The following is a 16,905-nucleotide window of genomic DNA, read 5'->3' on the forward strand; positions in this document are numbered from 1 at the left end:
AAGTAATTAACACTGAAGAGGACAGTATACTGTTACAGAGCGATCTGGATAGATTGGAGGCTTGGGCAGATAAGTGGCAGATGAGGTTTAACACTGACAAATGTAAAGTTATGCACATGGGAAAGAATAATGCAAGTCACCCGTACTTATTAAATGATAAAACACTCGGTAACACTGATATGGAAAAAGATCTAGGAATTTTAATAAACAGCAAACTAAGCTGCAAAAAACAGTGTCAGGCAGCTGCTGCCAAGGCCAATAAGATAATGGGTTGCATTAAAAGGGGCATAGATGCCCGTGATGAGAACATAGTCCTACCACTTTACAAATCATTAGTCAGACCACACATGGAGTACTGTGTACAGTTCTGGGCTCCTGTAAACAAAGCAGACATAGCAGAGCTGGAGAGGGTCCAGAGGAGGGCAACTAAAGTAATAACTGGAATGGGGCAACTACAGTACCCTGAAAGATTATCAAAATTAGGGTTATTCACTTTAGAAAAAAGACGACTGAGAGGAGATCTAATTAATATGTATAAATATGTCAGGGGTCAGTACAGAGATCTCTCCCATCATCTATTTATTCCCAGGACTGTAGCTGTGACGAGGGGACATCCTCTGCATCTTGAGGAAAGAAGGTTTCTACACAAACATAGGAGAGGATTCTTTATGGTAAGAGCAGTGAGACTATGGAACTCTCTGCCTGAGGAGGTGGTGATGGTGAGTACAATAAAGGAATTCAAGAGGGGCCTGGATGTATTTCTGGAGTGTAATAATATTACAGGCTATAGCTACTAGAGAGGGGTCGTTGATCCAGGGATTTATTCTGATTGCCTGATTGGAGTCGGGAAGGAATTTTTATTCCCCTAAAGTGGGGAAAATTGGCTTCTACCTCACAGGGTTCTTTTGCCTTCCTCTGGATCAACTTGCAGGATGACAGGCCGAACTGGATGGACAAATGTCTTTTTTCGGCCTTATGTACTATGTTACTATGTTACTATGTAACAGGAGTTTATCTAGCGCATTGAATGACCCAGGCATCCATATGGGCCAATCTGTGTGGTAAGGGCACTTCAAGGACAGATAGTTTTAGGCACGGGGACAGAGTGCCTCTACCATCTGGGGGCATCTCTGGGCAGAGAATAAGACCAGGGATATCCTAGGGATATACCAGGGACCCTATATGGTTGCCCAGTACCCGTTGCCAGTACCGCGATATCTTTACCTGATCCTTGTTGGCTACTTACGTTTTTTGTTTGTCTGTGTTGTATGTGTATCAGTCCCCAAGTGAGGGACCTCTTGATCTTATTGTATTAAGAACAAAAGTTATGTTTTAGGTAGTTGGCTTCTGTGATAGTGTTTTTGTATACAACTACCAATTAAGTATTTTTGACAGTCGATAAAAATGGCACCAAGGAGGAGGCACTAATATATAAATATATATATTTTTATATATATATATATATATATATATATATATATAAAAAGACGCACTACTGGGGGGCACTATATATAAAAAGGCACTACTGGGGAGCACTATATGTAAAGAGGGCACTACTGGGGGCCGATAAATGTGAAGAGGACACTACTGGTGGGTATTTATGTACATAGGGCACTACTGGGGGGCATTATATCTACTGGGGCCTAAATGGGGGATGATTACTAAGTAGGGGCACAAAAGGAGGCAATAATACTAATTATCTGTGTTCTGTTTGTTCAGTTATGCAGAAAGAAATTGTGGAAAAAGTAAAGAGAACAACTCCAGTCAGAGGAGATATCATTGAGAGTCACTGAGTGACGGGTTTATATTTTTTTGCGGTGTGGACGGATCACAGACCCATTTAAGCTGAATGGGTCTGGATCCGGTGCCCATGCATTGAGGACCACAAATTGCGCCCCCCAATGCACGGAACGGCCGAACAACGGCCGTGTGCACGAGGCCTATGCGTGACACCTGTCATACAGATGCAAAGTAACTGTCAGTGTTGTACACCAATATACAAGCTCCCTGCAGTTAGGAAATAGCTGACGCGCTTCGTCACAAATTAATTCAGATCAAATAGAATTTTCGGGCAAAATTCGGTGAAGCGTCCCAATTAAATTTTTCTAAACTTTGCTGGTGTCTAGTTATAAGTAATACACGTCTGTAACTCAATATACTGATAAGAACTCATCACCAGCATTTACTGTGAGCTGTGAAATGATGATAATTATTAGAGATGAGCTAAGTTCTTAAAAATTCAATTTAGCTGCTTTGCGGAATCTTACAAAAAAAATTACTTTGTGACGAGAAGAGCATTTCTTTGTAAGTAGCGGGTGCAATGACAGGGAGCGGCGATTGTACATGATCGCAGCATATGATATAAATATTAAAGCCTTTCAGGGGTTGATCAGTTAAAAAAATTAAATTGTAGTTACCTTATCCATTTGAATGCGAAGCCATTTTGTTTGAAGATCCAGCACGAAATCTTGCGCAGTGTGTGATGATGTCATCATGCTGGCCGGCGTGGTGAGATCATACATCACCACTCATGAGAGTTCACGCGGGATCTTCGAGCAAGATGACTGCGTCGTCGTCACGCTTAATTGGATGATGTATGTTTTTTTTTTACCACCATTTCTGGGAAAGTTGATTAGTTACCATGAAGCACAAGGAAATTCGGCTTTGTGGCGAATAGAATTTTCCCTGAAATTTTACCACTTGGATACTTCGATTTGCTTAACACTAATAAACACCAAAATAATCTAGTCAAGTCCCATCAGCCTCCAAAAAAATCATAGCCTTTGGCCTCATATACACGACAGTTGTTGTGTTCCGTGGCCGTTGTTCCGTTTTCCGTGATTTTCTGCGGACCCATTGACTTTCAATGAGTCAGTTGAAAACTCGGATAATGCACCGTTTGTCATCCGCGTCTGTGATCTGTATTTCCAGTCCGTGAAAAAAATAAGACCTGTCCTATTTTTTTCATGGACAACGGTTCGCGGACCCATTCAAATTAATGGGTCCGTGAAAAAACACAGAGGCACACAAGATTGTCATCCGCGCATCCGCGTCCGTTTTTTCCTATCATTTGCAAGGCAAACTTGACTTAGATTTTTTTTCACTTTCCTTCATGTCTGGTGATCCTCCAAAAATCAAGGAAGACACACGGAAACAAAACGGATCACGGAACAACGGAACCCCGTTTTGCGGACCGTGAAAATATACTGTCGTGTGCATGAGGCCTTTTTCATAGGAAAAAAGATGTCAATTTTTGGGTTGGTTGGGCGGTGATTGGGGTCCCATAGTGGGCCCCTTGGGTGCTTGTGTATGTGAATATCTACTCTACACATACACAGTCTGAGGTCTACATGGAAATTCTTCACAGCCCAACCAGCAGACACCCAGCTCAGCCTTTCCAGCTACTATCCCAACTATTTCCACTTGCGCGGCCCCTGACATTTGACAGAACTTGCAGCAGCTGTGACGTCAGACGTTAGCCCCGCCCAATAACACTCTCAGCTCTGTCACGGAAGCTCCTGAGTCCACATGACAGCGCCCAGATGCAGCTGACGCCCCTCATTAGCCTATCACTGCTGGCCTAGCCGCCTATATCCCGGGGGACACGCCCACTTCCGCGGACTCCTCGGCGAATCGCCGAAGCGCTCGCAGCAGACGTCACGTGACATGCCATCCTCCTGACCTCTACGCGGCCCCGCCCCATGACGTGTTCCTGCAGACCCCACCCGTTCGTGCTGGATTCGTGCATGCGCAATACCGGGCCGGGTTGGCAGGAAAGATGGCGGCGGCGGCGGGAGGAGTCCGGGGTTGAGAGAGCGGCCCGGGGAACGGGGACATGGCGAGATTAGGAGATTATTTCCTGCTGGTTGGCTATGACTTTAACAAGAGAGGTGAGAATGGGAGGGGAGAGGGGCTCAGAGGTGTCTGGGAATCTGTGCACACCCCGGGGGAGAGTGAGGTTTCTCGGTGATGGGGGAGGATGAGCGCTGCGGGGGTGTGCGGAGGCTGCACGATCCGTGTGAGGGACAGAAAGTGAAAGTGTGCACGGTGCCGTGTAATGTATGGGTGTTATGTGCTGCTGTGTGCACTGCACTGCTGGGTATATCTTACTAGGTGGCATGTGCACCCACCATTCATCACTGCATGGCACTGCCATCTGCCATGTATATTGATGAGAAGCACCTATAGATATAATGCCTATTGGCTGCACTGGAGATGTTCAGGACGTGTCCACTTGTTTACATTCCTCTCCCTGCCGCCCTGTACTCCCTGTAACCTGATGCTCCTGGCCCTGGGTGCCCTGATGATGACAGGCCTGATAAGTCTCATTATATTACAGGAAGTCACCACTAAGCTTCTGATCACAGCTGCACTAAATCCTACTCCTTCTGTACAGTCCACCCTGGCCACCTAAAGTCAGATTGAAACCTCCGTGCTTGGATGTGTCACGGCCCGACCGCCGCTTACCCAAACTCACATCCTCATAGATCCCTTGGATGCTGTGAGGGTGTAGTTGGGTTGTTGTCCCCCCCCTGATGTCAGGATGCAGTTGGGTTGTCCCCCCCCCCCCCTCTGATGTCGGGATGCGGTTGGGTTGTCCCCCCCCCCCCCTCTGATGTCGGGATGCGGTTGGGTTGTCCCCCCCCCCCCTCTGATGTCGGGATGCGGTTGGGTTGTCTCCCCCCTCTGATGTCGGGATGCGGTTGGGTTGTCTCCCCCCTCTGATGTCGGGATGCGGTTGGGTTGTCTCCCCCCTCTGATGTCGGGATGCGGTTGGGTTGTCTCCCCCCTCTGATGTCGGGATGCGGTTGGGTTGTCTCCCCCCTCTGATGTCGGGATGCGGTTGGGTTGTCTCCCCCCTCTGATGTCGGGATGCGGTTGGGTTGTCTCCCCCCTCTGATGTCGGGATGCGGTTGGGTTGTCTCCCCCCTCTGATGTCGGGATGCGGTTGGGTTGTCTCCCCCCCTCTGATGTCGGGATGCGGTTGGGTTGTCTCCCCCCCTCTGATGTCGGGATGCGGTTGGGTTGTCTCCCCCCCTCTGATGTCGGGATGCGGTTGGGTTGTCTCCCCCCCTCTGATGTCGGGATGCGGTTGGGTTGTCTCCCCCCCTCTGATGTCGGGATGCGGTTGGGTTGTCTCCCCCCCTCTGATGTCGGGATGCGGTTGGGTTGTCTCCCCCCCCCCCCGATGTCGGGATGCGGTTGGGTTGTCTCCCCCCCCCCGATGTCGGGATGCGGTTGGGTTGTCTCCCCCCCCCGATGTCGGGATGCGGTTGGGTTGTCTCCCCCCCCCGATGTCGGGATGCGGTTGGGTTGTCTCCCCCCCCCGATGTCGGGATGCGGTTGGGTTGTCTCCCCCCCCCGATGTCGGGATGCGGTTGGGTTGTCTCCCCCCCCGATGTCGGGATGCGGTTGGGTTGTCTCCCCCCCCCGATGTCGGGATGCGGTTGGGTTGTCTCCCCCCCCCGATGTCGGGATGCGGTTGGGTTGTCTCCCCCCCCCCGATGTCGGGATGCGGTTGGGTTGTCCCCCCCCCCCGATGTCGGGATGCGGTTGGGTTGTCTCCCCCCCCCCGATGTCGGGATGCGGTTGGGTTGTCTCCCCCCCTCTGATGTCGGGATGCGGTTGGGTTGTCTCCCCCCCCCCCGATGTCGGGATGCGGTTGGGTTGTCTCCCCCCCCCCGATGTCGGGATGCGGTTGGGTTGTCTCCCCCCCCCCGATGTCGGGATGCGGTTGGGTTGTCTCCCCCCCCGATGTCGGGATGCGGTTGGGTTGTCTCCCCCCCCCCCCGATGTCGGGATGCGGTTGGGTTGTCCCCCCCCCGACAGTTTGTTCCACTGTTTGGAAAGCTTGGTGACAGCCAACATGACCGCTCTTTGAGCGCCCACAAGGGTCGTCATCCTGCTTTTCCTGACTTCTAAGGATGGATAGGGAATAATTTTTTTATAATCGGGCAATTATACAAATCGGTGCTCCTCCATAGTCTAATTTGTTACTGGTTACTTTTCCTCTAACATATGTTGGTTTTTCGTAACTATCACCAAGTGACTGAATATCTAAAGGTTTCCCTCAGCAGGTCAGCTGGGGGACTGATAGTTCCAGCCACGGTTATGGACTTTAGGAAGAGATACCCTTTCGTTTTTAGAGTCTGATTAGATTGAACAGTGTGAAAGGGGTTGTCCAGCTATGCCTTCCTGCATCTTCTGATATCGGACGCAGACGAAGGAACAGTATGACACCCATTGAAAATTGTGTCCTGTTCTAATGAATGGCACCCATGTACATTGTTCTCTGGTTGTCAGACTGTTGCCTTAGAAACTTTCCCAGGGGAGTTGCATCTCTCCATGCCTGATGTCCATGCTGGTGGGAGAATATGTTTGGACATCCCCTTTAAATTCTCCATTTGCGAGTTTGCTTGCGGAGATGAATAGAGTGTATTGAAGTTAGTAGTATGTATTCCGTTTTGTCTTATGTGATTGTCAGTACAGTCAGATGCTTATAGGATATGTAGCTAAACGAGCTGGCAGTGATCGTTACCCTGAGTATTAGCCCATGTACGTAGCAGTGGACATATAGGAGGATGTAACTCCCCGTCATTTTAAGGATAATGTGATGCACGGTCATGGACCCGCTTCTACATAGCAGCTCATTACTGGCTAATCAAGGGGAGTCCTGAGTGGGGATCTGTCTCTGACAACCATATGCCATAAAGTCAGTGTCAGCAGGTCATGCGCGGTCCTGGAAAACTGGTCCATGGGGCAGTTGCATCTTCTGGACTGATTGCAATTCATCTGAGCCGAACTCGCAACATCATAGTGATTTATCTTTGCCTGTGGTCAGGCAGGAAGTGACATCGTAAATCACTATGACGCTGTGTGTTTGGTCAGATACGGCGCGGTTGGTCCAGGAGGTGCAGCTGCCACGTGGACCATATTTCCTGGACCACATCCAGCCATCTGACACCGACCTTATAGCTTCATGAGCCATGAAGCTCCCATCGAACAGTTTTTGTGCTGATGTTAAAGGGGTTTTCCAAGATTTTCTTTTTTTTTTTACCGATGACTTATCTTCTGGATAGGTTATCAGTATGTCATAGGTGGGGGTCCAACACCCGGGACCCCCGCTGATCAGCTGTTTGAGAAGAGGGACTTCTCACAGTAGTGCCGCTGCCTTCTCTCAGCTTTTCTTAGGCCAGTGACAACACATTCATCGGTCACGTGGCCTAGGCACATAGAAATGAATGCGGCTGAACTGTGATACTAAGCACAGCCGCTATACAATGTACAGCGTTGTGCTTGATAAGCACGGAGAAGGCCGTGGCACTCACAGGAGCGTCGGTGCCTTCTAAAACAGCTGATCGGCGGAGGTCCTAGGTGTCAGACCCCCGCCGTTCAGATTCTGATGACCTGTCCTGAGGATTGGTCATCAGTATTAAAAATGTCGGAAAACCCTTTTAATGCCAGAGGAGGCTTGGAACTCTGCAGGTCTTATATGCCCTAGGCACCTGAGCACGCAGCGACCCTGCTCTGTATCTTTACATTCGTCTACACTTCATGGCTGAGTCTTTGTGGTTCCTGACCGCTTCCACTTTACAATATTACCACTCACAGATGAACATCTAGGTGGGAAGAACTACAGACTGACTTGTTACAAAGGTGGCATGCTTTTACAGTACCATGCTGGAATTCAAAACAAGCCATTCTTTCACAATTGTTTGTTAAGGCAGACTGCATGGCTAGGTGCTGGATTTTATACACCTGTGGCAATGGCACTGAATTAAACCTCAATCAATATAGTGTTTCATGGCAGAGGGCGAGTGAAAAGTCAATGTCACAACAGACCTTTTCTTAATAGCTAAAGAACCTGTGTGTTTTAAAAATCCTATACTGTGCCCAGATTCATCAGCTTGCCCAAACCCTCACGAAACATATCGCTCAGAATACCATCTGCTACAGTACCACGCAAACAACCTTTATTTGCTCATTTTCATCAAACAAATACAATTATAATCCCAGTTACTAATAAGCAAGCTAGACATTTTCGGGCATAATCAAATCTGAAATCATATCCTTACACCAAATTAAGAGAGAACGCATGATGTAGATTAAGGGTGGGGCTGCACTGCGACTTTTTGTAGCACCACTGATTGATTTTAACTATTGAGCTACAGCTGCATTCCAAATGAATGCACTCAGTTAAATGCAATTTTGTGGATTGTAGCTGTCATTCAATAGTTAAAATCAATTAGTCGTGCTACAAAAAAATCGCAGTGAAGCCCAGGCTTAAAAGGGACTCAAAGCTTTGGTGAAACCAAAATTGTGCAGAAATACTTCAGAGCGCTCTGCGCCATGGGGTTTCCTCACCTCTAGTGTTAGGCTACTTTCACACTAGCGTTCGTCGGTCCGCTCGTGAGCTCCGTTTGAAGGAGCTCACGAGCGGACCCGAACGCCTCCGTCCAGCCCTGATGCAGTCTGAATGGATGCGGATCCGCTCAGACTGCATCAGTCTGGCGGCGTTCAGCCTCCGCTCCGCTCGCCTCCGCACGGACAGGCGGACAGCTGAACGCTGCTTGCAGCGTTCGGGTGTCCGCCTGGCCGTGCGGAGGCGTGCGGATCCGTTCAGACTTACAATGTAAGTCAATGGGAACGGATCCGCTTGAAGATGTCACCATATGGCTCAATCTTCAAGCGGATCCGTCCCCCATTGACTTTACATTGAAAGTCTGAACGGATCCGCGCAGGCTACTTGCGCACTTGCGAAATTTTTTAAAGTTATTAATGCAGACGGATCCGTACTGAACGGAGCCTCCGTCTGCATTAATATGATCGGATCCGTTCAGAACGGATCCGATCAAGCGCAAGTGTGAAAGTAGCCTTAGACGAACTTGTGGTTTCGGGTTATGTAAGAATTCCGTTATGGATGCCGCTACCACAGAACATAACTTACGGTCCGTTGTAGCGGAATTCTTTAATAACCCGAACCTCGTAAGCCGAACCTGAAACCACAAGTTCGCTTAACACTACTACTCGCCTCTACTCAGCTTTCACGCCATGCGGAGTATGGATCCACTGAAAGCATATAGGTTCCTGACTCCGCGCACTGGAAACTCTGGGCAGATGAAACTTGATGGTGTAGGCCGCTGAGAAACACGGCTACGCGATCGTGGTTTCACCAAAGGCACTGTCTCGCACAGCTTTCTGTGGCAGTTTTTTTGTAATTTTTTTTTTTAGCCCAAAGCCTGAAGTGATTTGGAAGGGAGTTGTACATCTCCTTCCTGCTGGATCCAGTTCTCTATGGGTGAATGCCAGGAGAGCATTACCTGTCTGACTGCATTGTGCCAACAGTAAAGTTTGGTGAAGGAGGGATAGTGCTTTGATGTTGTATTTCAGGGGTTTGGCCTAGGCTCCTTAGTTGTAGAGAAGGGAAATCTTAGTGCTTCAAGGTACCAAGACATTTTAGTCAGTTGTATGCTTGCAATCTTGTGGGAACAGTTTGGGGACGGCCCTTTTCTGTTCCTGCATGACTCTGCTCCATTGCACAAAGCAAGGTCCATGAAGACTTGACTGGGTGTGTTTGGTGTAGATAGAAGAACCTGAGTGGCCCTCACAGAGCCCTGACCTCAACCCTATCAAACACCTCTGAGATGAACTAGAACAGAAATTGCAAGCCAAACCCTCTTGTCCAATATCTGTGTCTGACCTTGTGAATGAGTAAAAATTCCCTTTTAGACCAGAATGAAAGCAGTTTGCTGCGAAGGGGGCCCACTTCCACATTATGGATTTAGAATGGGATGCTGTAAAAACTCCTGTAGGTGTACCGTGTGGGTGTCCTAATACTTCTCTCCATGTAGTGGTGGCTTGCATTTTCTTACTCTACTGCAGTGAAATGAAACATGAATAGTTCTTAACCAGAGTCATTGGTGTCTTTAAAGTGGTATTTTCATCTTGCACGTAGATGACATATCTCTAGGATAAGTCATCAATGTCATAGGTGCAGGTCCCACCTCCGGGATGCACACCTACCTCCAGAACAGGCCCTCCAAATTAACGGAGAGCAGTTGTCTATGCGCAGCCACCCTCTATTCACTTCTATGGGGGTTCCGAAAATGGTCAAGTACTGACATGACATGACCTCAATGAATGTTGTTGATTTAGGCTTAGTGGCCGCTTACGTGTCGTGAGTTTACAAATTCAAGGAGCCAAGAAGTGATGAAAAATGAGTTACAAGCTGTTACCTCATTCCTTTTAGGCCATTTTCAGATTAGCGAGCTCCACGTGGAAGCGTGATTTCCTCTCCTGATCTCTTGTAACAGGACCTCATGGCATTATAATGACTTGTAATGCTGTGTGTCCCTGCCACATAATGCAGTCAGTACAATTCATTACAGATGATGTTTGGCAGGAACACACAGCATTATAAGGCCTCCTGCACACGACCGTATCCGTTTTGTGGTCCGCATATGGCAGATCTACAAAATATGGATGCGATCCGTGTGCATTCTGCAATTTTCACAGGACACACTGTAAAATAAAAATAAAAAAAGCCTATTCCTGTACGCAAAATGGACAGGAATCGGACGGGTTCTATATTTTTTGGCACGGATGCGGTCAGCATGTGGATGACATCCGTGTGCTGTTCGTTTTTTTATTTTTGCAGACCCACAGAAAGGAATAGGTCCGTGTTGCAGAACTGACACGGACCAAAAATACGATGGTATGAATGAGGTCCAATATTGTGAGGTCCCTTTACAAGAGCAGAGTTCAGGACGAAACATGCTTCCCCCAGTCAACTCGCTAGTCTTAAATTGGCCTTACACCTCTTCGAGTATAGGATCAGTTCTTGTCCTGTGAGATCAGGAATCCTTCTCCAAACCAATCTTTGAGAAAAGCTTTACTTACCTCATAGCATGGGATTGCATCTTGCCCTTGGTGCTAAATATACGGCTCCTACATGCAGCCCAGTAGTGAATGCTTTACATTGCATGTAGGTCAGTGATTTTACTGAGCAGTTTATTTGGGATAAGCCATTTTTAAGTTCTTCTTAAAGGGGTTATGGAGTTGTTTAAAACTGATGGTCTATACTTAGGGTAGGTCATCAGTATTAGATTGGTGGGGGTCTGACTCTCGGCAACCCCTCCGTTCAGCTATTGGAAAGAGCAGTGGTGCTCCTGTGAGCGCTGTGTCCTATATCCCTTTCACTAGTACCTGTTCTTGGTATTGCAGCTTTGCCCCATTCACTTGAATAGGAGCTGTGCTTCAGTCCCCTGCTTAGCCATTCAGTAGTAGAACTGCTTGAAGGGTCCCCAAATCCAAACTACAGCAATCATAATGGTATGGCATACCCTGGCTGCTTTTTGTGTTTGTCTCCCAGGGGCTCAAAGGATCGGCTTATTAAAGGGAATGTCACCCCGATTTTGGACTATTATCTACAGTAATCTTTGAATAGTACTGCAGATAAGGCTACTTTCACACTAGAGTTTTTGCTGAACCCTGCCGGATCCAGGGCGTTACTGATAATACAACCATATGCATCCGTTATAAATGGATCCGGTTGTATTATCTTTAACATAGCCAAGACAGATCTGTCATGAACTCTATTGAAAGTCAATGGGGTACGGATCCGTTTTCTATTGTGTCAGAGAAAACGGATCTTGCATTGTGGGTCATGACGGATCCGTCTTGCTTTGCATCCCATGACGAAAAGTAAACCGCAGCATGCTACGGTTTGCTCTCCAGTATGAGAACGCAACCAAACAGAACGGAATGCATTTTGGAGCACTCCTTTCTGTTCCGTTGACAATGAATGGGGACAAAACGGAAGCGATTTTTTTTTTTCAGTATTGAGACCCTATGATGGAACTCAATAACGGAAAATATTAACGCTAGTGTGAAAGTAGCCTAAGGAGTACAGATTACAATTTATTTTTATTTTCCTACGGCCTCTGGTTACCTTGCTGTCAGCGGTCAAAGCTGCGCTAAAATACACAGTCCGTACTGCTGAGCTGTTCTAACATAATAGAGGGGACTCATGTGCGCGCATGCACAGCAGTCCTGACTATGTATTTCAGTGCAGCTCTGATCACTGACAGCGGGAGAATGGGAGGCACTAAGAAAATAACTACTCATGTGGTACTGTAGATAATGGTCCGAAATCAGGGGCACAGATTCCCTTGTACTTTGGAGAATGAAAGGATCAATCTGATTGATTGCTATGGTCAAGTAAGCCAGCTTTTCTTTTCACCAGTTTAGGGCTCTTTCACACCTGCGTTCTTGTCTTCCGGCATAGAGTTCCGTCGTCGGGGCTCTATGCCGGAAGAATCCTGATCAGGATTATCCCAATGCATTCTGAATGGAGAGAAATCCGTTCAGGATGCATCAGGATGTCTTCAGTTCCGGAACGGAACATTTTTTGGCCGGAGAAAATACTGCAGCATGCTGCGCTTTTTGCTCCGGCCAAAAATCCTGAAGACATGCCGCAAGGCCGGATCCGGAATGAATGCCCATTGAAAGGCATTGATCCGGATCCGGCCTTAAGCTAAACGTCGTTTCGGCGCATTGCCGGATCCGACGTTTAGCTTTTTTAGAGTGGTTACCATGGTATAGTGTAGCGGGGGAGCAGCATACTTACCGTCCGTGCGGCTCCCGGGGCGCTCCAGAGTGACGTCAGGGTGCCCCAAGCGCATGGATCACGTGATCGCATGGCACGTCATCCATGCGCATGGGGCGCTCTGACGTCACTCTGGAGCGCCCCGGGAGCCGCGCGGACTGTAAGTATACCGCTCCCCCGCTCCCCGCTCCTACTATGGCAACCAGGACTTTAATAGCGTCCTGGGTGCCATAGTAACACTGAAAGCATTTTGAAGACGGATCCGTCTTCAAATGCTTTCAGTACACTTGCGTTATTCCGAATCCGGCGTGTAATTCCGGCAAGTGGAGTACACGCCGGATCCGGACAACGCAAGTGTGAAAGAGGCCTTAGATACATTTTCCCCTAAAGTCAGCAATAAACACTATGGGGAAGATTTATCAAAACTGGTGTAAAGTAGAACTGGCTTAGTTGCCCATAGCAACCAATCAGATTCCACCTTTCATTTTCCAAAGGAGCTCTGAAAAATGTGAGATGGAATCTGATTGGTTGCTATGGGCAGCTAAGCCAATTTTGATAAGTCTCCCCCTAAGGGTAGAGTTTGACATTCTCCCTATGTTTTCTGGCGTAAAAAGTTGTGAATATGGGTGCAAGTGGTGTTTCTACGCTGTCCTTGCCTCTTTCTTAGAAGGGGGCATAGTGAGAGAGGGGATGGGACCAGCAGACCTGGCATACCTTTTACGCCAGGTTAAAAAAAAAAAAGCTGATCTATGATAAATCTCCCCGTTTGCAAACTATCCTGCCACTCGGGATAGGTCATCAGATCGGCGGGGGTCCGACACCTGGGACCCTCGCCGATCAGCTGGTTGAAGAGAAGGTATGCTTGCTCGTGTTTGTGGTGCCAGTCTTAGTATGTCTGCTCACCTGACTATTTTATTGCAATATGTCATTTGGTAATCTTTTGGTCTCCCTATTAAAATATTTCTTGCATGCATAGCTTGCACAGTCAGTTCAGTTTGGTTCATCGGTTTCTTAGCAACAAAGGCAACAGCAGCGAGGTGACACATCTGGATCTCCACATCCCTGCGCTGTGTCACTCTCCATACAATTGAAGGGCTGGTGCCGAGTATTGATGTGTTCCACCAGTTCTTCTGGAGATCTGACACCGCACTGAGTCACCCATTGCTTACTATTTAATTTTCCTTTTTAATGATGCTTTATTAGAGCATGGTTCTGGGAGACTGGCATGGGACTTTGTGTCTCCCTGCTGGAGTTTTTCATTTAAATAGCAGTTTGTAGAGTTATTATCCAGTCACTTCTTTTTTTTTTTTTTTCTCTTACTGGTAGAAGGGTTTTGATAATACGGCAGGGCAGAGACATTTACACTCAGGGCAGTTCTGCTCTCAGCCTGTCGAAATCTCTGAAACTTTAGATGAGATGGTTCTAGTCTTCAGTCCGCTATATATATAATTTTTTTTTATTGGATGAAAACCTATGACTGTAAAAAATACAAAAATATTTAAAGAAATTGTCTCAGAAAATGTATTCTGAAGGTAAGTGCACAGTGGGGACTCATGTGAGGTCACATCTGCAGCGAAAACTGGCCACGTTCATGTCCTTTTTAGGATAAGTGGTAGTTTGGTCCGCCAACTAATTTCACACTGATTTGCGCTCTTTATATGGTGAAAAGCCTGTGCAGTATCTTCAGGGGACAAGTACCTGTTATTTATTTCCCTTCTTTTTTTTTAGCTCCGATCCATTAGGGCGGAGCTGTGATTTGTGACTGCGCTACAGCTGCACTGTCCACAGGGGGCTAAGGTAGTCTGAGACACACCCATCTCATTATTGGTGTGTGATGGAGATATTCATAGGGTCTTCCTGCCATTATGACACAGTACCATAAATGCATGCAAAAGCAACAAAAAATAGGTAGAAGTAATACCATTCAACTGCACCTAAAACCGTAGAAGGTAAAGCCCAAGGAATCGGAACGGAATTGCGGACCCATTCATTTCTATGGGGCAGCACATTCCGTTCCGCAAAAAAATAGAACATGTCCTATTCTTGTCCGCAATTGCGGACAAGAACAGGCATATTCTATTAGTACCGGCAATGTGCGGTCCACAAAATGCGGAACACATATTGCCGCTTTCCGTGTTTTGCGTATCCGCAAAACACGTTGCGGACGTGTGAATGGAGCCTTAAGGTGCTGGACTGACCAAGCATGTCTCCAGACCTAAACCATATTGAGCATCTGAGGTGCATCCTGAAACAAAAGTTGGAGAAGTGCAAGATCTTTAACATCCACCAGCTCCGTGATGTTGTCATGGAGGAGTGGAAGAGGATTCCAGTGGAACCTGTGAAGCTCTAGTGAACTCCATAATGGAGCCCAAGAGAGTTAGGGCAGTGCTGGCGTCTCATTATTGGTGTGTGATGGAGATATTCATAGGGTCTTCCTGCCATTCTCACCTGCATCATTTATTTTTCACATGTTATTTTACCTACGCGTGCTATTTTGCTTAGATTTTTTGGGCTTTACCTTCTACGGTTTTAGGTGGAGTTGAATGGTATTACTTCTACCTATTTTTTTTGTTGCTTTTGCATGCATTTATGGTACTGTGTCACTTTAATTGTGTTCATATTTTGAGGTTTGTAGGTTCCTATGGTGTGTTGTTTGGAGGGCTTTTGACCTTAACATGGGTTTAGGACCTTGTCTTGGTATAGCATTAGGCTCTTTTAATTATTTTGGCGTATTTCTAGCCCCTTTGAAAGCATAATAAAGATTACACTGCATTTGATTTCCTCCGGTGGAGTCGTGCATGCTTATGTTCTTCTTCCTCCCACCCTTTAGGCTACAATCATACAACCGTTTTTGTTTTGCGGCAAATTCGCAAAATACGGAGGCTGACCTTGTGCATCCTGCACTTTTTCACGAGCCCCATTGTAAAAATGCCCATTCTTGTCCATGAAATGGCCGAGAATAGGATATGTTCTATAAGTTGCCACATGGATGTGGACAGCACACAGATGAAATCCATGTGCTGTCCACATTTTTTTGTGGCTCCATAGAAATGAATAGGTCCGTGTGTTACCTGCAGGTCGGACAGAGACTGAAAATGCAGTTGTGTGAATGTAGCCTTAGTGCGTTCTTATCTTTGGTGCTAACCATGTGTGTGCAGGAGGTATGTCTCAGACTACTCGAACTCCAGTCAGATCACAGGGAGAAACATATAAGGAAAATAATTTAAAGGTAATTTTTGAGCTTTAACATTAAAAATCACAGTTGGTTTATCATTTTACACTAGTTGGACTTATTGATGATTTTCTGAACATTTACTGAAGGTTGTAGTAGTAAAGGGGGTTGGTTGACGCCAAATTTTCTTTTGAGTTATCTCATGAAGATGCCTACAGTTTCACAGTACATATAGCTCTCCTCTATCTGCCAGGCGGCGGGGAGACTGACGGTCAGTATATTAGGCAGGGAGATGAGGAGATATAGTGTCACAGTATATAGGAATAGTTATATTGATCTATGAAGCAAGAAGAGTAGAGACGGGCTGATAGCAGTTTTCCATGTACGCTGAAGATGGGTTTTCATTTAGAACATTACTAAGAGACAACTTCAGAGCCTGATGTTTAATAAAACCGACCAAAATCACAAGATCTTCCCTTACACAAAGTGTTACATGTAAAAAAAAAAAAAACTACATAAAATAAAGTTAACAGGGCATCATAAAAATGCCACAAAATCATGTCGGAATACAAAAACAAATTAGCCATGCCCTTACATCTAATGCCCAGACACTGCTTCTGTAAATAGAAGATTCATACTTGCCCACTCCCCTCTGTTCTGGCTCCCGCATGTCCATGTTCCAGTACCTGGACTGTTTACATCCCGTGCTGCATGAGCTTGCTCACATGCTCTGCTGCAGCCCACAACTGCCTTCAGCGGTGACGTGGCATGTGACCATCCTCATGGGACATGAACATGGAAGTGGGGACGGGAGTGGCGGGATGCAGGTAAGTATGAATCTTCTATTTACCGAGGCAGCTGTGGGTATTAGATAAAAAGGCATTATTCCCAGACGTTTTCTTCAGTGGACTAAGCTATTACTTTCACAAATTACATACAAGTTTATATACAGTGGGATGCTCTGCAGTCAGCATGGCTCCTGATACCTGTGACAACCTACCAGGACCTTACCGAGTCACTCCCAGCCTGTGTAGCTGCTGTCCACACTGCACGTGGCGGTTCCACTAGATATTAGCTGGTGGTCACTATAATGTGACTCCATTGTGTAGTAAACCATCAATCTCTT

The 16,905-nt window shown here is 46.9% G+C and overlaps 1 protein-coding gene across 6 annotated transcripts in view; it reads left to right on the top strand.

The window, feature by feature from the left end:
- The first annotated feature begins 3,740 nt into the window (after positions 1-3,740).
- SBF1 (SET binding factor 1) overlaps positions 3,741-16,905 on the top strand; it is a 119,752-nt gene continuing 106,587 nt past the window's right edge. For all 6 annotated transcript variants that reach the window (XM_044279916.1, XM_044279918.1, XM_044279920.1 and 3 more), the window contains exon 1: positions 3,741-3,890. In XM_044279916.1, coding sequence (XP_044135851.1) covers positions 3,836-3,890 — 55 coding nt within the window. In that variant the 5' untranslated portion in view covers positions 3,741-3,835. The remainder of the gene's footprint in view (positions 3,891-16,905) is intronic.

This window comes from Bufo gargarizans, chromosome 2, assembly GCF_014858855.1.
Source record: "Bufo gargarizans isolate SCDJY-AF-19 chromosome 2, ASM1485885v1, whole genome shotgun sequence".
In the NCBI taxonomy this organism is placed as follows: domain Eukaryota; kingdom Metazoa; phylum Chordata; class Amphibia; order Anura; family Bufonidae; genus Bufo; species Bufo gargarizans.